Raw genomic sequence first — 25,161 nt, 5'->3', positions numbered from 1 at the left:
GTTTAGGAAGCTTCTGCTTAGTTCCAGGTTGCTTCTCTCCTTGATGAGTTTCCATCCGTTGCTTCTTGTCCTGCCTTCAGGGGCTTTGGAGAATAGGTGGACCCCCCCCCTCTTTTTTGTGGCAGCCCCTGAGATATTGGAAGACTGCTATCCTGTCTCCCTGGTCCTTCTTTTCTCTAGACTGGCCATACCCAATCCCTGCAACCGTTCTTCATATGTTTTAGCCCCCATCCCCCTAATCATCCTTGTTGCTCTTCTCTGCACTCTTTCTAGAGTCTCAACATCAACGCCATTCTGGGATTGCTTCTAAGAAAGGGGAGACTGATTTGAAGGATGTGTTGGAAATTCTTGGGTTTGTTTAAACACCTTGCTAGCAGCAATCAATATGAGCATAGATTAGCACCAAGATTAACATCAGAGCAGCAATCGAGAAGTAAACAATACTCCAATCAAGGAACTGCCAAACAAGCTAACAGTAAACAGCACAAACAAAGAGCTTGCAAGATCACCCCCACCAACACCGACAAGGCAAGCACTAGAATATAAATTGAGAGCAAACCCCGATCCCCACTAGCCCTGAGGATGTTACTAGTTTGGGTCACGAAATGTCTGCAAGAAACCACCAAGCTCAGAGAGCGCCAAGGACCCCTCATTTCAACCCTGAGCTACGGAATATTCTCTTTTATCGGCGTGGTTTATTGCGGTCCTTGGCTACTAGAGGGCAGCCTTGAGACGCCAAGACTGTACTTTGGTAGCAAGGAAAAAAGAGATTTCAGGAAAGAGAATATTTGTAGCTCTGGGCTAAATTGTGGAAGAGGACAGGCAGGCAGAAGATGAGCAGCATTCCTCCATGAACACCAAGGAGACTCAGTGAAAACTCGCCAGACGTGGACAGACTGGGTCAGAGTTTCAACTGGGAAAATGTGAGCATCCTAGACCAAGAAAAAACCTCAAACGCTTGGGAATTCCTAGAAGCTTGACATTCCGATGCATCAGCAGTCAATTGACCCATCAATTACATTTATACATTCAAAAAAGACAATTAAAAAGCTAAGAAGGAAACAAAAAGACCAGAAGGCTTGCTTTCGGGCAGCCAACACCCAGATAAGCAGGGATTAACACCAGACAAACACCAGAAAATAATACCCTAATCCAGGGGTCTTCAAACTTGGCCCTTTGATGACTTGTGGACTTCAACTCCCAGAATTCCTCAGCTGGCTGAGGAATTCTGGGAGTTGAAGTCCACAAGTCATCAAAGGGCCAAGTTTGAAGACCCCTGCCCTAATCAGTACAAAGAGGAAAACCACATACTCACCAAAACCGGCAGGGCAAGCCACTGTGTATAAAAAGGGGGCAAGCCCCACACTGCCTCACACTGATGCTGTCACCTGGCGGGGTAATGAAACGTCTACAAGCCAACAACCCAGCTGGGAGAGCACCAAGGACTTCAGCATGGAAAGCAAACACTCTTTCCATTGCTTGAAGTTGATCCTGGTCATGTGGTCAGTTCTGGGTGCTTGGCAACCAGCTCCCCTTTATGGGTTGCTCAGAGCATTCCCAAGGTCATGTGACTGATTTTCTGGTTGTTGTTTTTTACAGTTTCCGGCGTTTACTTCATTTCCAACCCCGCCCCCAAAAAGGAAACAAAACACCCATTAAGGAAAGACGGGTTCGATTAATAATCATGGCACTCGCTTAACGACAAGGGTGCTTGCTTAGTGACGATGGCATGGGCTTAACCACCGCCACAAAAGATGCTGAAACATCAGGTCTGGTCCCATGTTGACCCGCTTACACAGAGAGAGAGAGAGAGAGAGAGAGAGAGAGAGAGAGAGAGAGAGAGTTTTAAGTACCAGGACGGGGGTGGGGGAGGCTGACCGAGGACTAAGCCATTCAATCCTACTTTGGTTTGATCAGGAGCTGGCCTCTTCTCCGAGGAACCCTTTGCAGATCTGATGGTGGTGAATCACCGAGCAAATATTTGCGCAACTAACTCTGTGCAACTCGGGCAATCTTGCTGGCTGGCCTTGTAGGCAAACAGCCCAGACCCCCAAGTGGTTGTGGGTTTCTGGCATTTCAAACAGCCACACGGTCCTGGCCAGATGGGGCCACCTCTGCTTGCGACATTGGGTATCGGCCACCCCTCCCACCGAGGCCAGCTTGAGTTTCCAATGCAGCCAAACCAGCCAGTTATGAAAGAAAGGGGGGGGTGTCCCCCAAGCCAGTTTCGGCTTTCATTCCCTTCTCCTCCCGTCTCCCCATCTTGGGAGGGTCCCCTCCCCCACTTTCTCCCACTGGCAACTGGATTGAGCCGCATCTGACCGCCCAGGCTGGGGGGGGGAGGGAGGGAGGAGAGAAAAAGACACTAATCTCTTGTGCTCTCATTGTCCTCGCTTTTTTTTTTTCCTTTTTCCCTTTTTTTCTGGCTGTTGGGAAACTACCATTTCTGCAAAGGCAATATTTTCGAGGGTCATTGCCGAAAGCTTGCTGCAAATCACACACACACACACCGTGCAACAAATATTATTAGGTTGTGGTCTCAGCCACGCTGACCCTTTTTGGATAAAACTACGAAAACCAAATGTTTCGCCCCTTGGGGGGGGGAGGGAAAGATGGTAAAATCATCTGAAGTTTCTTCTCTTCCTAAATTTTGATCTGCAGAGAGTCCTTGAGTTAAATGATTCGTTTTAGGGACTGACTGTTCAAAGTTACAACGGCATTTGGGAGGGGGGGAAATGGGCCCGGGATGCTGCAGCCATGCCGTTTGTTCAACCCTTGAATTTGGCTCACGTGATCTTGTAAGCGTGAATTTTGTTCCGGCAAAATTCTAAGCATCCTTTAATCGCTTAAAATTCCTCTTGGGATATCGAGTCAGAAAAAAACACTTTTTTGTTAGGCAGCTCAAGCTGGATTGAGCCTCGAGTTGAGTTTCATTTTGCTGGTTTTTCATTTTAGAAAAGGCCTGCAGGAGATTATAGCTAAGGCACTACATTTCCAGCACGGATAAAGGATGCTGTTTCAGGTAAATCAGCCCAGAATTGCCACCTGAACGGTGTGTTTCACTTCAAATGGGGGAAAAAATGTCCCCCCAGGAAGACCTCTGCTCAAAGCTGAGGGCTCAGCAAAAGGACTTGGACAGCAAGAGTGCCTCTGAGCATACCCAGAGTTCCCAGAGCGCCCCACCTGCAAAGCTCTTGCTTGCAAACAGCCTGTCCTGAGATTCTTGCTTACCAAATTTCTGGCTAAGCATCCAAAACCCCCAAAAGTCAAAACAGGCTCCCCAGGAAATCTTTTACCCAAAGATGAATGGAATGGAATGGAATGGAATGGAATAGAATAGAATAGAATAGAATAGAATAGAATAGAATAGAATAGAATAGAATAGAAATACAGAATGGAATAGAATAGAATAGAATAGAATAGAATAGAATAGAATAGAATAGAATAGAATAGAATAGAATAGAATAGAATAGAATAGAATCTGGAAGAGACATTCAAGGTCTTCTAGTCCAGCCCCCTGCTCACCAGATGGGATCTCAGCAAAATGAGATGGGCAGCAGGACTGCCTCTGAGCATACCCAGTGTTCCCAGAGCCTCCCACCCGCAAAGTTGGGGTCTCAGCAAAATGACTTGAGCAGCAAGAGTGCCTCTAAGCACACCTAGAGTACCCAGAGCTTTTCATCGGGAACCAAGACCTCTTGTCAGAGGGCAGAAAGAAAAATGCAGCTTTTCTGGATTTTGAAGGATTCCCAAAGAAAGAGGTAGAAGGGGGAGGGGGGAGAAAGCAAGGGTTTTTTTTTTCCCCTGCTGCAGAATTCTCTGCTCTGTTTTCTTCTCTCTGGAACCTTCCATTTGCTTGTCTTGCATCAGGCCAGCATTTTGCAAGCCCTGAACTCACCCAGTTTTGCACGGAGGGGTGAGGGAGAAACCTGTGTGTGTGTGTGTGTGTGTGTGTGTGTGTGTGTGTGTGTGTGACTTTCCCAGGAAGGTTTTCTGCAACTGGTTAGGATCCCCTCTGTACTCATAGCTGGGCTACAGGAAAGGAAGGGGACACACACACACACACACACACACACACACACACAGTGATTTGGGAGGACAAAGGGGCCGGCAGGGCAGGGACCAGAGGGAGGGAAAAGATGGCTGTAGGCAAGAGAACAAGGGGAAGAGGAAGGCAGGTCTGCAAATGGACAAACAAACCATTTTTCCACCACTACAAAGCCTTTTGCAGCTGGGACCTAAGATAAGAGTGCCAAACACTGGCAGCTCAGTCCAGGCTGAACGGATGGATGGATGGATGGATGGATAAACAGGGATGAAGGGAGAGAGAATAAGGAGGGATGAACAGGAGAGGTGGCACAGAATGAGGTCCAAAAGAATAAATATGACCCAACTCATCTGAGCTTCAGAGGGATGGGGGTGGGATGCACATCACCCCTGCAGGGTGGGATTCCCTGTCTCGCACCCCCCACAAAAAAACCCCCAGGGAACAAATTCGATTTGTTTGTCACAGGAAGATAAAAGAGACAAGTATCCTTTCCTAATTCCTCCCCTCCCTTCCAACAACCGAGTTGTTCAAAGCTTGGAGCAATAAAACTAGTTAAATTAGGCACCTTGCCAGGAATGTAATGGATCTGGGGAAGAGAAACCATGGTGGAATTTGGCTGGATGAGGAAGGAGAACAGGATTAGGCGTGGATGTATTCAAACAACCCACTTAAGCCATGGTTTCTGGAACCACTGTTGAACGGATCAAATTGACGGAAGACTTACAGTGCGCTAAACCAGAAACTAGCCAAGTGTATATTGTTCCAGCTTTATGACGGGTGGACTTCAACTCCCAGAATTCCCCAGCCAGCGTGAAAGTCCACCCATCCTAAAGCTGCCAAGTTCCAAAAACACTGGCCCTAGAATAATGAAGTGAAGGTAACCATCATTAATGCTAATGATTGTCACACAACTAATGAAGAAGAAAGCCAGTTTGCTTCTCTGGCTTTTAGCAGACAAAATCATTCTCAGTCTAGAACTAAGCTGCTATCCCCAGAAAACAGAGCCATTAAACCCAGAGGATCTAAGACCCAAAATAAGTTGGTAACCCAAGTTTAATGCTTCCAACTGGGTTTGCTTAGGAGGCTTGGATTGCTGGCTTAACACGATGCACGAACCTGCCCAGGGTGGGTTAGCATGAACCAAGTTTAATAAGAATTAAAAAATTCTGCTTTAATGAGAGCTTCTGATCTGGCTTTGAAGATAGACTTTTGCTCAAATCCAGATGTGCAGGACCTGCAGCCTTTAAGCCAGGGACAATTTCCTTGGTGAATTGGGGTGACTGCAGAATCAAGGACTGGAGGGGGCTGGGTCTATTTCTTTTTTAAAGCATCCACCCTCCCCCCCCCAGATCTCTGGGTGGTGTTCTGTCCAGGGGCCAACCAGATCCCGCCCTCCTGACCTCTTTTGCAGACCAAGCAAGGCAGCCCGGAAAGGAGGTGGGTGGGCGATTGAGAGGTGCAAACAGAGACCCCGCTGGGGCTGGCCCAGGGTGCGAATCCCAGAACTGGAGGACGGGGGGGGGGGAAGAGTGGGGGGAGGTTTCAACATCAGCAGGGAGTTTCCCCAAATCAGGGGGCAGGGCAGGACGAGGGACCCCTGATTTGGGAAGGGTCCCCCAGAAACAGGGCTGGGGACCTCCACCAATCCCCCCCCTGCCGCCGTTAGTGGCGGGCAGCTAGGGAAGCCGCGCCCCGAAATCCCGGCCCCCAGATTGCCCAGCGGCTGGGGACGCTGGCCGCTGTAGTCCCTGCCCCCTCCCCAATACCCGCAGTGGAGACCCCGCTGCCTTCAGCAAGGGCGTCCCAGCCAGCCCCGCCCCTGCGGAGCCCCCCAGCCCGGCTCCTCCTTTTCTCCCCCCCCCTCCCACTGCGCCCCTGCCGTCGTTGGCTTGACGGCCGGGGGGGGGAGGAGGCGTCTGCAGCGCTCCCCCTCCCCCGGCTGGAGAGCTCCGCCTGCTCGCGCGCGCCGAGCCTCAATTGGCGGCGTCGGGGCGGCCGCGCCCCCTGCCCGCCTTATAGCCGGGTCCTGACAGCACCCGCGCCTCTCGCCCAGCTGCAGCCCGGCTTTGCGGAGCGCCGGGAGCCCAGCCCGCCCGCCCGCCCGCCCGTCCGTCCGCGCGGCCCCATCCGCAGCAGCCGAACAAAGGAGCCGTCGGGGAGGAAAGGCAAGAAGCAAAGGGAGGCAGGAAGGAAGGAAGGAGGGAGAGAAGGAAGGAAGGAAGGAAGGAAGGAAGGAAGGAAGGAAAGGAGGAGAGAAGCAGCCCCAGCCGCCCCGTCCGTCCAGCCATCCATCCCGCCATCCCCGCCATGACGGCCAACGGGACCGCCTCGTCGCCGTCGGCGCCCTCCGAGTCGCTGCCCATCCAGTTCGGGCTGATCAACTGCGGCAACAAGTACCTGACGGCCGAGGCCTTCGGCTTCAAGCTCAACGCCTCGGCGCCCAGCCTGAAGAAGAAGCAGATCTGGACGCTGGAGCAGGAGGGCGACGACTCCGGCGGCGTCTTCCTCCGCAGCCACCTGGGCCGCTACCTGGCGGCCGACAAGGACGGGCAGGTGAGCTGCGAGCGCGAGGCGCCCTCGGCCGACTGCCGCTTCCTGATCGTGGCGCACGACGACGGCCGCTGGTCGCTCCAGTCCGAGCCGCACCGGCGCTTCTTCGGCGGCACCGAGGACCGCCTCTCCTGCTTCGCCCAGGCCGTCTCGGCCGCCGAGAAGTGGCGCGTCCACCTGGCGCTCCACCCGCAGCTCCACCTCTTCAGCCTCAGCCGCAAGCGCTACGCCCGCCTGGACGCGGCGGGCGAGGAGCTGGCCGTGGGCCGCGACGTGCCCTGGGGCGTGGACGCGCTGGTCACGCTGCTCTTCCACGAGGGCCGCTACCGGCTCCAGGCCCGCGACCACCGCCTCCTCCGCCACGACGGGCAGCTGGTAGGCCGCGCCGAGCCGGCCGCCGAGTTCACGCTGGAGTTCCGCGCCGGCAAAGTGGCCTTCCGCGACTGCCAGGGCCGCTACCTGGCGCCGTCGGGGCCCAGCGGCACGCTCAAGGCCGGCAAGGCGGCCAAGGTGGGCAAGGACGAGCTCTTCCTGCTGGAGCAGAGCTGCCCGCAGGTGGTCCTGCGCGCCGCCAACGAGCGCAACGTCTCCACCCGGCAAGGTAGGGGATGGACTGGGAGGGGGGGAGGATGGGGAGGGGGATCCTGGCCCGCCTGGGAGGGGAGGAGGGGGGCAACGTCTCTATCCGGAAAGGGAGGGGGGACTGGCTGGGGAGGGGGATCCTGGCCCGCCTGGGAGGGGAGGAGAGGGACATCTCCACCCAGCTAGGAAGGGGGGACCCGGCTGGAGAGGAGGGGGTGTCTGGGAAGGGGGCTCTTGGCCCACCTGGGAGGGGAGGAGGGAGACAACATCTCCACCCAGCTAGGGAGGGGGGGACACGGCTGGGGAGGGGGCTCCTGGCCCGCCTGGGAGGAGAGGAGGGGGGCAACGTCTTTATCTGGCAAGGGAGGGGGGACCTGGCTGGGGTGGGGGCTCCTGGCCCTCCTGGGAGAGGAGGAGGGGGACAACATCTCCACCCAGCTAGGGAGGGGGGACCCAGCTGGAGAGGAGGGGGGTGTCTGGGAAGGGGGCTCTTGGCCCACCTGGGAGGGGAGGGGTTAACATCTCCACTCAACAAGGTAGGGAAGGCTCTGCTGGGGAGGAGCTCTTGGCTTGTCCAGGTAGGAGAGGAGGGGGCCCACCTGGGGAGAGGGGGGCTCTTGGCCCTCCTGGGAGGAGAGGGGGATGTCTGGCAAGGGAGGGGAGGGCCCGGCTGAGGAGGAGAGTAGTGGGGCTCCCTTGGTTCTTTGTCTCCCCACCCCCCACAATCCTGGGGGGGGGTCTGCACCCGCAGGAGCATCGTGATAGGCCGTGCTGGCTTCTTCCTGTTGGAGGGATCTTTCCCTGGGCTAGTGATGGGGTTCCCGAAGGGGTGAGCCTCTTGTATTGGAGGGAGGGTCCTTGCTGTTAGCGTGCTGGACCCCTTTCTCTCTTCCCCTTCGGGTAGGGGGTGGGGGTTGGCTGGAGACCCCCAGAATAAGATGCTGGCGGGGCAGTGAGCTTGGGAAGGGGCCAGTTTAGGCGATACAATCTAAGTCAACTACAATCTGAGTCAAGGGAGGGATGAACGGATAGCCTTCTGCCCCTCCCCCCATGAATCAGAAAGATGAATGAAATTGATGTCCCTGTGATAAAGGCGCCAAGGCTGACTTGCTCATCTTTGGGGAGGGGGGGGAAACCCAGAAGCTTTGCTGATGGTCTCTGTGGCCCGATGAAAATGTTCCTTGAGGGATGACACACACCCCCCCCAAAATGGAGACCCGCTCAGGAGCAACCTTGGCGCTCCCACGGAGGACTGAGGGTTTTGTTTGGGCTCCCTAGGAGCTCTGTAGATGGATAGGAGCTTGGTTGGAGGTGTTTCTTTTTAAGGGGATGGGCTGGGAGCCCCCCCCTTCCCACCTCCCTGCTTTCTCCCTGCTCTTCCTGGACTGGGATGGGGGCAGGGAGAGGAAAGGACAGCCGGGACATTGTTCCTTTGTCTCTCTTCTCAAAATGGTGGAGCCCCGGTTTTGGAGGATTGGGAACAACAGGCAGGGAGGGGGGGGGAAGAATGCCTGGAGCAGCCCCCTCCCCTCATCTCCCAGCCCCCTTGTTGGGCATCTCCCTGCAAAGTCTGCCCCCCTTTTCACCCCTCTGCCCTCCCAACCAAAAGGAGTTGGGGGGGGAGGAGGAGGAGAAAAGAGCTGCTCCCGAGCCTTGGGGAGGGGGCAGGAGAAAATAATAAGGGGGAGAGCGCTGCTTTGAAAGAGGCTGCCCCCCCCCACCAAGGAGGAACCAGCCAGCTGCTGCTCCTCTTGCCTGTCTTTCACCACTTGCTCCCACCCACCCAGCCACTCACCCACCCCCCCATTCCGCCCGTCCCCCTCCTTTTCCGCCAAGCGCCTCCCTCTTCTTCAGCGGCAGCCAGCATTGGTGGTTAAATCCAGACCGAGCTGCTTTGGTTTCTCTACCCTCCCTGCTGTGGACTGGCTGCCGAATCTAATTCCCTAAGCCTAATCTGGCAGGCTGATTGGAGGAGGTGGGGAGGGGGATATGGAGGATGGGGAGGGGGGGGGGAGAAAGAGAAAAACTTAGCCCTGAGAAAGTGGTTGCCAAAATGGAGGAGGAGGAAGAAAGAGAACAGGAGGGGGAGGGAAGAGAAGGAGGATGGAAGGAAGGAGGAAAAAATGGAAGGAAGGTGGGGAGAAAGAGAATAGGAAACAAGGAAGAGGAGGAGAATCATCTGTTTGTTTTGCCTTGAGTAAAGATGACAGTTCCATTGCACACACCCCCCAGTTCCTTTTTGCTCTCCTCCTGCCCCCTCTTTCTAAAAATATTTTCTTCTCCGGAAGAAGGTAAAACTGGAACAAAAGTTTTGGGGTTAAAAAGCTTGGAAGTTTTGGGTTCTGCAGCACCAGCGGTCTTGTTTTCTTCCCCCCCCCCAAAAAATCTCTTTGTATTTGGGCTTTTTCTTTTTTTCTTTTTTTGCCCCTGGCAGCCTATATAAACCAACTGTTGCTTTTTAGGTTTTTCCCCCCTCTTTTTTTAAATAGCTCTGGAAAACCTCAGCAGTTTTTTCCTAAAGCTGAGTCCACAAAAGATCAAAGGAGGTTAATTTTATAATGCAAACCTTTCCATCCACCCTGGAGTCTGTCTTTTTGCATTAAAAACAGGAGGGAAGAGAGAGGCCTCAACATGGCAACTGAGTCAATTTCTCCACTTTCTTCAGCCTCCCTGTCATCATCATCATCATCCACGTCCAGGTGGTCCTCAACTTATGACTGCAGCTAAGCCCAAAATTTCTGTTTTGTCCCATTTTATGACCCTTTTGCCCCAGTGAATCACTGCAGTTAAGCTAGTAACACAGTTGTTAAGTGAATCTGGCTTCCCTTATTGACTTTGATTGTAGAAGTAGCCCAAGAGTGCTCCTGGGCATGCTCAGAGTGTGCAGAGGGGGACTGTCATGATGCTTAGGAAAATAACAACTAACTGAGGCATGTCGTAGAGTGGGGGGTCTTCAAACCTGGCCCTTTTATGACTTGTGGACTTTCAACTCCCAGAATTCCTCAGCCAGTGGGTGGAGTTCAATTCCCAAAATTCCCCAGCCAGGGGGAATCTGGGAGTTGAAGTCTACCCATCTTAAATTTGCCAAGATTAGGAAGCCCTGCTCTAGAGGATGTTGGCCGGTGTCTTGCTCTCAGCCCAGCCTACCTCGCAGGGAGGGAAATAGGGAGTGCCCTGTACCTTTTAACTCCTGAATGAAAGGCAGGCTATAAATCTCTTTAACTACTAGAGAGACTTGAATCCTTCTAGTAGTTGGACAAGACCCAGGGCTTCTGCAAACCGCGGAGAGCTCCATCAAGCCCATATTCCTGGCTAGTGGGCTCTGACTGGACCTTTGACGTCATATCTGGGCATAGCCCTCCCCTCTTTGGGGGCAGAGCTGGTCCAGTGCGGGTTCAAGAGGATGGCAAGGGAGCAATGGGGAGAGGGTGTCTTCATGCAGGCTGCTGCAGACGTGCAAGCAGCTTTTGTGAATTGCAGATGCTCCGGGCAGAAGCCCCCTCGGACTGGAAGGGGTGTCCTTCAGAATTTTGTGTGTGTGTGTGTGTGTGATCTTTATAAAACCAGATTTGGAGGAAAAGGTGTGGCTGCGGCAGAAAGTGGGCAAGGAGACACACCAGTGTTGGGTGTGGCTGCATCTTTCAGAAGCATCGCTTCCAAGCCTCCCTAGAATCCGCTCATTTGCCTTTCCTCCCCCCCCCACTGGACTGCTGGGGGGGGGAATTGGGAGCAGGAAAAAAGAGGGGGTGGACACATCAACAGATGCAGGGGGGGAAGGGTGGCGTATAGGGCATGTGCCCCACCTTCGGCTTTTTATGTAGCTTGAAGCAGGACTCAATTGATTTGTCTAGAGAGGGGGGGTTGAAAAGGGGGTGGGTGGGCGGGGAGGAAGGGGGGGGCTTCTCCCCCCCCCAGCAATTCAGGCTGGAACCAGCCTGAAGCCTTGATTTCAGCTGGCAAAATCTGCCATTTTACAAAATCTCCCCCACACACACACACACCCTACCCGGCATTCTCCCCCTCCCCACGTAATTGTGGTGATGGCAGCTGCAGGTTGGTGGCGCCTCCCCATTCTCCCAGTGTGATTTTTTTTTTGCTTTTTTGGCGCCCCCTCCACCCCGACCAGCCCTCCATCACCACCCTGTCCTCCCCCCCACCCCCATTTTTGCCCCCACTCCAAATAGCAGCTGGATTCTTAGCATTTTTGTTGTGTTTTTGTTTTGGGGGCAGATGTTAAATATTTGTCCTGCTGCAAAAAGGGGGGAGGTGAGGAGGTTGGGAGAACAAGGGCAGGATTGTGAGGTTAGAGCCTAGTGGATGGGGGGGGTGGGGTGGGGGGAAAGGGGAAGGAGGCTCCTGTTTCCATCTTTTGTCGTGCTGGAAAACCAGATGTGGGGTGCCCGGGGGGGGGGCGGCTGGTTGCGTTGGGCGGAGAGGAGAGGCAGCCATTGGCCGCCAGAGAAGCCATTTCCAGTTGCCTTCCCGAGTGATGGGGAGAGACTTTTCCAGAAGTGGGGATGAGAGGAGAGTAATCCAGGATTTTCCAACCTTAGAAAAGAGCTTTGGGTTTGCTTTGCCTGGGAGAAGCATGCAAAGAAAGAAGGCAGCTTTTGAGTTTATTCCGAGAAGAATTTTCTGCCTGTTGGCTAGCCGTGGGCCCCACCTGGGTGGTATCTCCTGGAAAGTTAGGTTTTGTGATGGACTGTCATGTTGGAGCAGGAGACCTCTGACATGAGGATGCTTCTTGGAGGAGAACAAGGGCGTGTTAAAGGAGAAGCTAAGCTAGGATCACCTCCCTCCTTGCTAAAGTGGCTCCTTAATGCAAGTCCTAAAAGAGGGGTCTTCATGCTTGGCCCTTTTATGACTTGTGGACTTCAACTCCCAGAATTCCTCAGCCAGGCATCCATGGTTTGATCATGTAGGCCAGGGCTGTCCAACCTTGGCAACTTGAAGACCTGTGGACTTCAACTCCCAGAATGCCCCAGCCAGCATTTACAGCCAATTGCCACGTTCTGTAGTCACATGACCATGATTTATGATGTTTTGGGGCTGGTTTCCAAGCAATGACATCCTTAAGAATATACTGATTCCCTTAATGACGGCTGTGTTCATTTAATGACTGCCACCTTTGCTTAACAAAAAAGCCATAAAATTGGGTCTGGTCCGGTGGGCGCCTCAACTTTAGACCATCACAGAAATTCCCAGCTCCATTACAATCATACGCCAAAGATTATCTGCCTAGCTCCATTCCAGCGACAGCTCTATTAAGATCGTAAGTTGAGGTACTTATGAATCAGAACATCAACACCCTGTCGTTCTCCCAGAAGGTAAATCAAAAATTAGATTTCTTGCACCCACCAGAGATGTTCAGAGTCTTGGCCAGGGATTCTGGGAGCAGTAGTTCCCACACATCTGCAGACATCCAGCTGGAAAAGACTTTATCATCTTTTTGAATTTGTAGCATATTTTTTCTTAAACGTTTGTGTGGGGGGGGGAACCTCCTGGGCTTGCTTTGCTCCAGTTGGAGAGAGGAATAAATTGCAGAAATGGTTCTTGTTCCCTACCTCACCACGTCCTGTAGTAATTATTGAACAGCTCTTTGTAATGGGATATCTTTCCCCCCCAAACAGGACCATGGTTTCCATCCAGTTCTTCTTACGGGGAGGATGGCTGGAGATATTAACGCTTGTGGTGGTGCAGATGGGAAATTTATGCCTCTGGCTGCCATCTTCTCCTCTTCTCCACCATAAAAGGGAAAAGCAAAAATTTCAGTTCCCACTTTTAATTAGAGACAAATCTGGAAGACGGAATTGGGCATTCTTAGCATTACACCGTTCGAGTTGGTTTTATTTTCCCCAAAAGCATCCCCGATAATTTGATTAAATCAAAGCTGGGATTTGTAGTAGACTCCGGGCAGTCCTCCCACTTTACAACCACAGTGGAGCCCCGAATTTTTGTGGCTAAGTGAAACATTCCTGAAGTGAATTTTGCACCATCTTACAACCTTTCCTGTCGCAGTTGTTAAGTGACTCGCTGAAGTTGATAAGTGAGTAACAGGGTTGTAAAATGAATCTGGCTGGCCATAAGATCGCAAAAGGGGTCACACGACCCCACGGGATGCTGCAACCGTCATAAATATGAGTCAGTTGCCAAGCCTCGGAGTTTTGATCATGTGACCCCGGGGATGCTACCAAGGTCACAAGTGTGAAAAACGGTCATAAGTCACTGTATTTGGCGCCATTGTAACTTCAAACAGTCACTACGTGAACTGTTGTAAGTCTATTTACAAATGCCATCTAGGCCCAAGCGTGCACATTTAAATACGGAATTGGGGACAGGATGAGGTGGAGCCCTTTCCATCCATCCTCTTCTCCTCCCCCCCAGGAAGATTTCCCCTTGTCATCCCCTCCCCTCCGCTTCCCTCCTTTTATTCTGTGTGGTTGTCCATAATGGGGACAACATGGAATTTAATGTCTGAACGTACATCCTGCTCTCAGCTGGGTTGAATTACTAGGGGTTTCTTTGCTGTGCGGAAGTATCAAACAATGCCATTCGTAGGACTTTGGGGTGGGTGGGATTGATCTGTGTCTCCTCAGTGGAGTTTTTAATTTGGCCCAGGATTGGAGGAGGCTAACCATTGGAAAGAATTGGTCTGAAAGACCCTCTCCTTCACCCCCCAAGGCACAGACACGAATGCACGTATTTGAGTTCTTTGCTCCAGTAAATGCACCCCCGTGTATACAAAGACAGAGAGAGAGAAAGAGGGAGAAAGAAAAGAAAGAAAGAAAGAAAGAAAGAAAAGAAAGAAAGAGAAAGAAAGAAAGAAAAGAAAGAAAGAAAGAAAGAAGGAAGGAAGAAAGGAAAGAGAAAGAGAAAGAGAAAGAAAGAGAAAGAAAGGAAAGAAAGAAAGAAAGAAAGAAAGAAAGAAAGAAAGAAAGAAAGAAAGAAAGAGGAAGGAAGAAGGAAGGAAGGAAGGAAAGAAAGAAAGAAAGAAAGAAAGAAAGAAAGAAAGAAAGAAAGAAAGAAAGAGGTCTTTGTAGAGGCTGAACAAGGATTGCCTTGCTCCTTGCCTCTCCTAATTAGTAACTGGGGTGGAGGGAGAGTGGGCAGATGGCAAAGGTCTGTGGAGCATCAGCCCCTCATTACGAGTAAGCCCCCTCCCCTTTAATTGGACTCAAACGAGAGAGGAGGAGAGAAGCCTTTACAATATGTTCTTGGATAGCCCCTACAGGGTAGGGAAGAGAGGATCTGGGTCTCTCGCCCTCCCCAAGAAATAGAGTCCATTTTGTTGGGTCTGGCTTATGAGTTGAGGCTAATAACAAGCAGCTTGATGGTCATTCAGGAATGGGGGGAGGCACCAGGGGGTTGCTTCTAGAGGTGGGCAAGGTTCCTATGAATTGAGTGTTTCCCTTGAAGGCTATTGAAGAGAATATTTGGAGCTGAGGGTTGAACTGTGGGGTCCCTGGTGCCCTCTGAGCTTGGTGGTTTCCTTGCAGAAGTTCTCATGACCCAACTAGGTAACCTCATCAGTGCTATCAAAGTTGAACGACACGTCTGCAAGAAAACCACCAAGCTCAGAGAAGCACCAAGCACCCCCCCCCACCTCCCCAAAGTGGAGTATTGCTGAGTGGAGACTTGTTGTTTTATTTTTGCCATTTTCCATTAACATGACGCAGAGTTTGCATCGATCCGCGGCTAAGACCCTTAGGATGTCTTCCCAGATTGATCTTGCGGAAATAAGTTCTACCAGCAAAGCATCCTGGGTAAGAGCTGAATCCCTGTTCTTGGGGGCCGAGGCAGGGATGACTCTGGATGAAGGGAGAGAAAAGTTCAAAGCACAAAAGCCTGCAAAGCTTTGGGTCGAGAGATCCCTCCTTAAAAATCTGCTACCCTCCTTGGGGATGGAGAGAATCTGTTTTGGTTAGCTTGGCCAAAGAACAATGTGGAAACGCTTTGCCCTTTAATTAGCGTAGGGAAGGGCAGGGCAGGGCAGAGCTGGAAAACCACCCTCCCTTTCTAAAAACAAAAATAAAGATGAGCCAAGCAGATGGGAAGTCCCCACCTTTTCATCAGGGCTGTTCCTACAGCCTCTCTAGGTCTCGGAGGGCAACAGGTGGCTACTTGGCTCTGGACCGAGGTCCGGTTCATTTTTTGCTCAGCCGTGAACCTGGGAAAAAGCACTGTGAATTGACTTATTATCCACAAGAGTGTGCAGCTGGCCGGAGTTGGCACCGCTACCCGTGCTGGCTCTCCGGAGATGCCCAAAGGATGGACCTAGTTGGCACGGCGGGCCTTAAAAGATGGCATGAGGGCAGAACCAGAATTGGTGCCTTAGCCTCTGCGCGAGATTTCAGTTTGCAGTAACGTTCTTCTGTCCAGGAAAGGCGTGAAATTGCACCTCCGCAGGTCTTGGCGATGGCTGATCTTCTCAAGGGGTTCCTTCCTTCCATCTGCCAGATGTGACTCTCACACCCTCCTCCTTGTTCCCTGGGGGGGTGAGTTTGCAGGGTTGTGTTGATTTGCTGCTTTGATGGGAAAACAGCTCTCCTGGGGCAGTTTTGCAGACTGGGGTAATAAGGAAGAGAGGGAGTGGGTGCACCTGCAGGCTTAAGCCAGGATGTGCCGAATAAGCAGTCCTTGATTTGGGGGTGGGCTTTGCCGGGTCAATCGGTCAGTTTGAGTCAAAGACTAGTACAATTAAAAATGCTCAAGGAGTATCCAATTAAACATTCTAGAATAAAGTAACAAATAACAATTATTGTTATGTTAAGATCATAATCTGGCACCCCTTCTTCTGTCAGTTGCAGGTAAACAACAACACAACACGGCCCAAGCTATAATATTAACCCTTAAATTGTGAAGGCCTATCTATGGTCATTAGATAGAACAAAAAATATAGATGCAACCACACCGAAAAATTTGCTGCATTAATGGTGTAAAATAGTTGGTAAAATGATGGATTGAGCTTCCGGTTCCGACAAATCTTTAGTGCCGCTGCACACAATCTAGCTACCTGCTCTGTAGGGTTTGCTAAGTTATCTGAATGAGAGAATGGGAATGAGAGAGACGAAGCCTCCTCTTCAAATATTGTCCTGTGAAAGAGGCTGCTCACGAGGCCGTAATTCAGTGGCTCCCGACCTTTTCTATACCCTTTTCTTAAAAACCTCCAGTGGTGGAGCACCCACAACTTCTGGAGGCAAGCTGTTCCACTGGTTAATTGTTCCCACTGTCAGGAAATTTCTCCTTAATTCCAGGCTGCTTCTCTCCTTGATGAGTTTCCATCCATTGCTTCTTGTCCTGCCTTCAGGCGCTTTGGAGAATAGCTTGACTCCCTCTTCTTTGGGGCAGCCCCTGAGATATTGGAACACTGCTATCATGTCCCCCCTGGTCCTTCTCTTCACTAGACTAGCCATGGCCAGTTCCTGCAACCGTTCCTTATATCTTTTAACTTCCAGTCCCCTAATCGTCTTTGTTGCTCTTCTCTGCACCTTTTCTTGGATTTGAAGCAATCTTGTGTTCCTTCTGGCAAATCCAGGTTCCTCCATCCCCCAATTCTTTCTTCCTGCAAAAGTCTGTGATGAGTCAGGCTTTCCCCTGCTGCTGATAATTAAACGCCTGTCTGCCTGCCTGCCTGCTCTGGGATCTGCCAATGGTGCTTTTGGGGTCCAAGCTGAACAGAGCTTGCTCTCTCCACCTCTTCACCCCACCCTGATAGAAATGCCCACTTCTGGCTTTGGAGAGAAATGGAGAAGGGCTGTAGCACCCAGGAATGGCCATAGAACAGGGATGTCCAACCTTGGCAACTTTTAAGACTTCTGGACTTCAACTCCCAGGAATTCCCCAGCCAGCAAAGGGGTTTTAAATCCTTTTTTTTTTTTTAAAGGATTTTTTAAGGATTTAAAACCTTTTTAAAAAAGCACTTAAAATCAAGTTTTTATGGTTTTAAAGCTTGGTTTGAAACCAAGGGGTTTTTAAGGTTTCAAAACCTCTTTAGAACCAAGTTTGGAATGTCACTCTTGTGGGTTGTAGCATAAAACCACAAGCATGCTGATTGTATGGAAATGCAGGTATGAGTGGGCTTAGGGGCTCTGGACAGAGGACTCTTGATCCAGGGATTTCTTGTAGAAGGTTTTCATGTTTTATGTGGGCGCCTAGAGGGCTGAGATGCCTGGGCAACACTCTGCCAGGAGGAGGGTGTGCGTCGTTGACAAACACACCCAGCTTTTAGCTAAATCCAGCCACCGCTGTATAAACAGAGTGGGTTTAAGTCCCTGTCATCTTCTTCCGTGATGCTACATGCGGTCTCCATGTATGCAGTTTCCATAGAAATATACGTCGCTGGTTGTTTGGCCATAATTCAGAATTTTCTGCTCTAATAGCAGCGGCTCTGCTTCGCTGGAGGTGCCAGAGGCAGAATTTGGGAAGACGTACGCCAGCGATGGGTGTCCATTCCTGAGCTACAAGTAGCCCTTGACTTACAACCGTTGGCTTAATGACTGTTCAAAGTTACAACAGCTCTGAAAAAAGGGACATGTTGGTCCTCATCCTTATGACCATCCCAGTGTCCCCATAGGGTCTTTGCAACCAACGTATATTTAGGACCGTTGCAAAATCCCAGAGTCAGCTGATCGCCCTCTGCAGCCTTCCCGGGCAACGCCCAACAAGCAAACTCAATGGGGAAAACCAAATTCACTTAACATTCCTGGCCAAAAAAGGTCATAAAATTAGGCGTGACTCACTCAGTAACCGCCTTGCTTACCATGGCTATTCTGATCCAATTGTGGTCGTAAACCGAGGACTCCCTGTAGAAGGGAGCTTTGTTCTCCATTTTTTTTGCTTAGGTAGCAGAATTGATGGGTCAATTCCTCCCCCCCCCCCGGCCACCCGCCCAGTTTCCTTTGTTGCTCTGATTTTGCACGTCAGATGTTTTATGGAGTTGATGCATTACTGGCAAGATCGGTTTATTTTTATAAGATAGAAAAGTCGAGGAGCCTAATTGACTGCCTGCACTTAGAGCGAATGGACAGGAAGGCAATCAAGAGAAGAATCTTGATTGAAGAAAGTCTAAGCAGTCTTCAGAAGAGGAACCTCTGAAACTGCCAGGGAGGAGTTGGGTGGGCAGATTCTATCCAGAGGTGTCCAATCTTGGCAACTTGAAGACCTCTGGACTCCTAGAATTCTGGGAGTTGAAGTCCACAGGTCTTTAAAATTGCCACCAGTTGGACAACCCCATTCTAGGCGGTGTCTACCCCTTTTAAAGACTAACTGTGTGCTGTATGGGTTAGATTGTTGGAGTGGGACCAGGAAGATTCAGCCGATTCCGTGTACTTCCAAAGAGAATAGAGAAAATTGGAGTCTGGTCATTGGGGCCTCAAGTAAGAACTTTGGGTTGAGTTGTTCTAGTGTCCATTTTGTGCTTGGCTCACCTTCGTTAATGGTGCCTAATCACTGGAGGCTCCTTAGTTGCCTTCCTGAACAACGTCTGGATGGCATCTTGCTGCTATTCAGTTCTTCTCTATGGGGCTAGCTCAGAAGCTTGCCTTCCCACCTGCTGGTTCCACCTCTTTCTTTCTCTTTTCTCCACGGGGTTCCTGCCATCTTGTCATTGTCTCTTTAGCTGGCTGTCTCTGCCCTTGAAGCTTTTTTGCGCTCAATGGAGCTGAGACACAAATGCTGAGGATGTAATTCTGGACTCTGAGGAATTTCAAGAGTGGGACTTGCCAAGCATGTGAGCAGTTGGTGTTGGTCTGTGTGCATGCCGATGAAGCATTTTCTGTTAGATTCCTCCCTGGGTGTGTGTGTGTGTGAGCAGTGTCTTTGACAGGGGTGTCCAACTGGGGCAACTTGTGGACTTCAACTCCCAGAATTCCCCAACCAGCCATGGGTTTTTCAATCCCATCATCCTACTCCTGTACAGTATCAAGCAGAATTTCTCAACTTTGTAAGATATGTGGACTTTGACTTCCAGAATTCTGTGTGGTTAGATTTGTTAGCTCTGAGAAGAATCTAAAGCAGGGATGTCCAAGTGTGGCAACTTTTAAGACTTGTGAACTCCAACTCCCAGAATTCCCCAGCCTTGTTAAACGAGGACTACCTGTATACACAGATAGACTTTGGAGAGCAATCTAGGAGCAGCCTACAAGGGCTGGCATTGACTCCCTCCACCATCTGTGTCTCCCCTTCTAGGGATCGATCTCTCAGCAAACCAAGATGAAGAGGAGGACCAAGAGACCTTCCAGATGGAGGTCAACAGAGAGACCAAAAAATGTACCTTCAGGACTTGTACAGGGAAGTACTGGACTCTGACCTCCAATGGTGGGGTGCAATCCACTGCCTCAACTAAGTGAGTTCTGCTTACCCCAAGGTTGCTAAGATGTTTGTGTGAATGGGATATGATTCAACAGTTGAGTTCTTGCTTTGCTCTAAGCCCTTAAATTGCTTGCTCGAACATGCTGTAGGAATTCCACCATTCTAGTTTATTTAACCAAGTAGTTGAAGTAACCCATTCGCTTAGCATGAAGAGCCCAGCCGTTGGTCCTGTGGGGAACGGGGTTTTAATTTCCAAAATACCAAGTGCTCAATGGGGTGTGTCTGTACACGCACAGAAACACTATCTGCTCCCAAGAGAGAATAATTCGGACACAGTGAACTTAAAACAGCCCTTGTGCAAAAACAAAGATAAAAGAGCATCTGACTCCACAATAGCTTGCTTGGACTATTCTGGAAGGTTTTTGAATTGGAAGCCCAATGGTGTCAAACTCCCAAAAGCATCCAGAATACCCAAACAATCTATCTCAAATTGGAAATGTTTTGTGTACGTCTACAGCGCTGTTGCCGTAAACGTTTACTTGCTCAGGGCTTAAGAAAATAAATAAATCTGAAAAAATGAGTGTGGGTTGGAAAAGATTCAACTCATTGGCCATTAAACTTGTAGGGATGGGTGGACCATGCTTTCCAGAGGCCCTAGCAGAAGAAAACTCGTTTTTCAGAAGCCTGCAGAGAAATTAGGTAGAAAGCCACCATCGTCACTTGAGGTGTGCCCAAAGCGTTCTTGGTTGCACTGTGGTCCTGACAAGGGGTGGACTTCCTGGTCTCCTTCTGGTCCTCCTGATTGAGGGCTTGAGAGGTCCTTTTCAATCTTCCTTTGTTCCAGCAGGAATGCCAACTGTTACTTCGACATTGAGTGGTGTGACCGGCGTATCACTCTGAAGGCTGCCAACGGCAAATATGTCACTGCCAAGAAGAATGGGCAGCTTGCTGCTACCGTTGAAACTGCCAGTAAGTCCTTTTTGTACGTCTGCCTGTTGGGAGAAGCCAGGCGTTTGTGGGAGCAATCACTGGTTAGAACGTGGGCATTCTGAGCTAGAGTGATTGGGTGGGAAGTGAGTTTGTTTACCGGCAAACAGTGTGTAATTCCTCTGTTCTCCAATGGTAGGTGAGACAGAGCAGTTCCTCATGAAGCTGATCAACCGGCCAATCATTGTTTTCCGTGGAGAACATGGCTTCATTGGCTGTCGGAAGATGACAGGCACCCTAGATTGCAATCGGTCCTCTTACGATATCTTTCAGCTGGAATTTAACGATGGTGCCTACAATATCAAAGGTAAGTGCAGACCCTTCTGATGGCATCAGTCAGTCTTCCCAACCAATTGCCCTACTGCAATTCTGATGTCCCAGAATTCTTGGCCAGACTGGTTGGGAGGATTATGGACCACCAAAGTAAAGAGAAGGCTGGCAATGGTCTTCCACATTACCTCCCGGAGGAGAAAAGATTGACAGTAGGAAGTTCACGTTAAGGCAAGTTGAATGGTCCTTGACACAGTTCCTCAGATCGTTTGGGGAGAGACTCTTGGAGATTGCAGGAGAAAAGCAGGCAGAGCTGGGGGCAGAGTTAAACAAGTCATCAGCCTAGAGTGTTTTTGTTGCCACAAACATCCAAGTCCAATAACTCTTGAACTCAGTTGACCTTTATCTAGCACCAATCGAATGTTGAACTTTAGTTGACCGGATTCTTGTGTGTAGGTGTGAATAAATCTTCCATGCTGCAATCTTACAAATGGCCCTGATCCTTTGTGCCTGACAGAGCCATCCAGTGGCCATGCTGGAGGTGCCTCCATGAATCGGAGAGCGCGCTTACCTTCCCTCTTCCTCTTCTCGTTTGCAGATTCCACTGGGAAATACTGGACGGTGGGAAACGAGGCGTCCATCACCAGCAGCAGCGATTCTCCCGTGGACTTCTTCTTTGAGTTCTGCGATTTGAACAAGGTGGCCATTAAAGTCAACAACAAATACCTGAAGGGCGACCATGCTGGGGTCCTCAAAGCCTCTGCCGATGCCATTGACCCCTCCACCCTCTGGGAGTATTAAATGCACTTTAGTCTCCTTCCCTTCCGCTCTACGCTTCCTCTCTCCCCCACTTCCTTTTTTTTCGGTTGCCAAGTTCCTGCAGGAATTTCCTTTTGATATGTTCTGGTGTGTCTTTTACAAAAGAGAGGGATTCTGTCTTTCAGACTGGCCTGCTGCTTTTGGCCTGCCATGCCATTGTTGTTTGCTTAAGTTGGCCTTTTCCCTTTGTTATGTGAGTTCACTTAAAACTGGAATGAAGCATCATTTGTTTGCAGAAAAATGTCCTGCCCTCACCTTACGGACTTTTTGTAGGGAGAAAGGAAAAGTTGGGTGGTAGCTGAACAGATCTCTCCTTTGGCCTCTGCTTGTCCTTCTGAATTGAAAAGGAATATATTTCTCCTAATTGGAATCGGAGCACGTGTCCACTCCATCCCCCACCAGTTAAGTCTTCTCCTCAGAAGGAGAGTCCTCAGGAAGAGCTAGTATTGAGGTCAGCAAGAGGCCACTTTGGAGAGGGTCTTCAGTGCCTCACCTTCTGGCTCAGCGTAGGTGGGCATCCGTAACTCTTGTTCCAACTGAGCCTTCCAGTTTGAAGTGGCATTATCTGTAGTAGGAATGAAGAGCTCTCTTGGCTTTGGATCTTAAGTTTCTTGCCCCCGTCTCTCGCAAAGATAGAGAAGAAGTAGCTTAGCGTATCTTGTCGTTCCATGGGAGGAGAGAAGGGGTTGGCGAAAAGAGTCAAGAGGCGAATCTAAGATGAGTTACCAAAACAGCAGGACAGAAGCTCTGTCTTTATGCTCACAGACCAAAACAAGCTGCTTTTTATGAATGGAATTGTACTGGAACTCAACCCATTCATCTCATCATCAAAGACTTGAGTGAATTCCTTGTTCCTTCTACCCTTGTGTGCTTTTAGGTGCCCCCCAAAGCATCTCTGAACATCTCTCCAAAACACACCGAGAAGCCATTGATGCTGCCTTATGGTTCCTTTCCCTTTCTCTTTGGAAGGTGCAACTGTTGTCGAATTTCCCTTTTTTCTCTCCTCTTTTCTAGCTTCTCATAATTTGGGGTCTTAGAATTTCATTAGAGCAGGCCAGTTGCCTACAGAGGGTCGCATCAGATAAGGCGTTGAGTTGCACGTTAATATGTCCGCATGTCTTTTCTCCTCCCTTTTGCCTTGGGTGGGGAGAACCATCTCAACATCTCCTATTTCCCTCCACCATTCACCCATGACAGAGTGGTTTCCCCGCCAGCAGCTGACACAACTGACTTGGAGAAAGATCTCCGGTTGAACAGAACCTTAGTCAGGGCACAGATCAGTCTGCAGGAGGACTGAGACCTGTGGATCTCTCTTGGTTTTCCTCCCAAGTACTTCCCACTGAAGTGTCTTCACAGATTTGGGAGGAGATATAAAAGACAAGAGGGGGGAAGGCAATAGGAGGAGGAGAGGGTCAAGCCGAGATGAAGCCATGCTGTGCATCCACAAATGTTCAGGGGAAACCTCCATCGCCAACTATCTGTGTTCCTTAAACTAGCATCATTTGCACAATACACGTTCACTACATCGTTCTACCTGTTGACCTGAACTGGAATTTGTCGTCTTCTCACCATCCCTTCTCCAAATTGTATCTCTGAATCAATATAGCCATTTCTGGCTTCTGCATCCCAGCAACTTCTCAAATCTCATCTCATCTCTTCTCTCTCAGCAAGTTGTATGAGGGTCACCCCAGGATGGCTTCCAAGCATCATCTCATGCCCCACGGGGCCCGCTTCTTTGATCCCCCACTTGCCCCGCAGAATCCCTAAAAGTGGAAAGTTGATCAGGAAGTGTCTTCTCGTGACTTAGATCAACCTGTCCTCTGAGCCAACCTAACGTAGCCGCCCTACTAGATTTGCTGTTCTACATAGCCAACTTCGATCTTTGTAATATGTTGCTTAACTCTTTGGGAAGCCCGGAAGAGTCTTGTGTGCACGCACACTTTTGTGTGGATTTATTATTATTTTTTGTCCAATGTGATGCCTTCTTGGGGTTTTAATCTCTGTTTCTTTAGGCCAAGCAGACCCCCAATTTACACTGAAGTCCGCAAGGACTTTGCTTGAATGGTGCTCTGGTTCTCTTTCTACCCAAATCCATGAATTTGTTAAGACCCAAATTTGTACTTGCTAAACACGTAATTTTACAGAATGCACAGGAGTGGGGTTCGCCAAATTTTCAAAGGGGTGGTGGGTTTTTGATTGACCGAGAGAACATCAGGGACATGTCCTAAGCCTTAAAAAGCATCCACACTCTGGCATCATAAGGTGTCTTCAATAGGAATTGGTGCTCTAACGTCATAGCAATGAAAATTATTTGCCTTATGAGTAAAAGAGGGCTTGAGCTGGGGTTCACCTGGGAATCTGAACTGGAGTGTGCTGGAAAGTTCTGGAAACTATAAAAACTTGTGAAAGAAACTACAGTTTGGGGGGGGGCAGAGATGACTACCCAGTGGGCGTGTTTGTTGGCCTTCACAGTTTGTCCTGTGTCCTGTCTCTTGCCCACCTGGTGGGAACTGGATCATGTACACCTCACTGCCTTTCCTCCCGTTAACAGTTTTTTAAGTCAAGAATTCTTGATTCCTATTTCCTTGACTATTGTGGCTATGAAAAGCATCTCATATCCTGATAATGTTTAGTTAACGTTTTGTTTTTGTTTTCCCTTTTAAAAACACTTTTGTAAGTGCCATTTGTATAAGAAGCATCAAATGGAGAATTGACAAAATAAAAACCTGCATACAGATATGAAACGAATGGCTATATGACTGTTTGTTTGTTTTTTAGAAGTTACTTTGATTCATTTGGGAGATTTGAGCCATGCACTTTTTTCTTTTCTCTGGTGTTCTCTTCAATACTGATTCCCCCACAGAATGTACCCTGGTTTAGCAAAGCACACAAACACAAAACAATGTGATTTACAGGACCCAAAAGAGGGGAGGTTTTGCCCTGCATTTCCTAAAGAGAATTCTTTACCGTTTGCCTTGCAAAGTATATTTTCCTCTTCCCCATTAATTTGTAGACAATTCACCCACAAACGTTCATTTGGGGAAGGGACTGTCCTCTTTGCACAGCTGTAAGTCACAACAGTGTTGGTGGGTTAGCACCAAGCAATAAACCATACCCCAATCAGGAATTACCAACTCAAGAAGCAGCAGCCTGATCAAGAATGCTCCCACAAACACAGACAGGGAAAGCCAATATAAACAAAGAGCAAACCCCACTCCCTTCTAGCACTAATGCTGTTACCCACTTGGGTAATGAAATGTCTGCAAGAAAACAACAAAGCTCAGAGAGCACCAAGGACTCCACATTCCTTCTCCTTGCCCCAAACCCCACTCCCTTCCAGCACTGATGATGTTACCTACTTGGGTAAGGAAATGTCTGCAAGAAAACAACAAAGCTAGAGAACACCAAGGACCTCTCATTATGACTTAGCACAGTGGTGGCGAACCTATGGCACGCGTGCCAGAGGCGGCACTCAGAGCCCTTTCGGTGGGCACGCCTGCCATCCCCGCCTCCATCCACAGCCCCCTCCTCACCAGCAGCCCCCCCGGAGAGTTGCCCCCTGGCACGGTCCACGCGGAGCAGCACAGCAAAGGACA

At 50.0% G+C, this 25,161-nt stretch overlaps 1 protein-coding gene across 1 annotated transcript; it reads left to right on the top strand.

Annotated features, from left to right (window-relative positions):
• The first annotated feature begins 6,140 nt into the window (after positions 1-6,140).
• FSCN1 (fascin actin-bundling protein 1) lies at positions 6,141-24,313 on the top strand. Its single transcript, XM_039360786.1, has 5 exons — positions 6,141-7,199; positions 19,367-19,523; positions 20,337-20,458; positions 20,616-20,783; positions 21,345-24,313. The coding sequence occupies exons 1-5, from the start codon at positions 6,356-6,358 to the stop codon at positions 21,545-21,547; spliced, it is 1,494 nt and encodes a 497-aa protein (XP_039216720.1). The 5' UTR covers positions 6,141-6,355; the 3' UTR covers positions 21,548-24,313.
• Positions 24,314-25,161: the final 848 nt, after the last annotated feature.

This window comes from Crotalus tigris, unplaced genomic scaffold (assembly GCF_016545835.1).
Source record: "Crotalus tigris isolate CLP2741 ecotype Arizona unplaced genomic scaffold, ASM1654583v1 scf7180000019173.45859301935:6455823, whole genome shotgun sequence".
In the NCBI taxonomy this organism is placed as follows: Eukaryota; Metazoa; Chordata; class Lepidosauria; order Squamata; family Viperidae; genus Crotalus; species Crotalus tigris.
The sequence above is the reverse complement of the archived record's forward strand: the minus strand, read 5'-3'. Positions and strand labels throughout refer to the sequence as shown.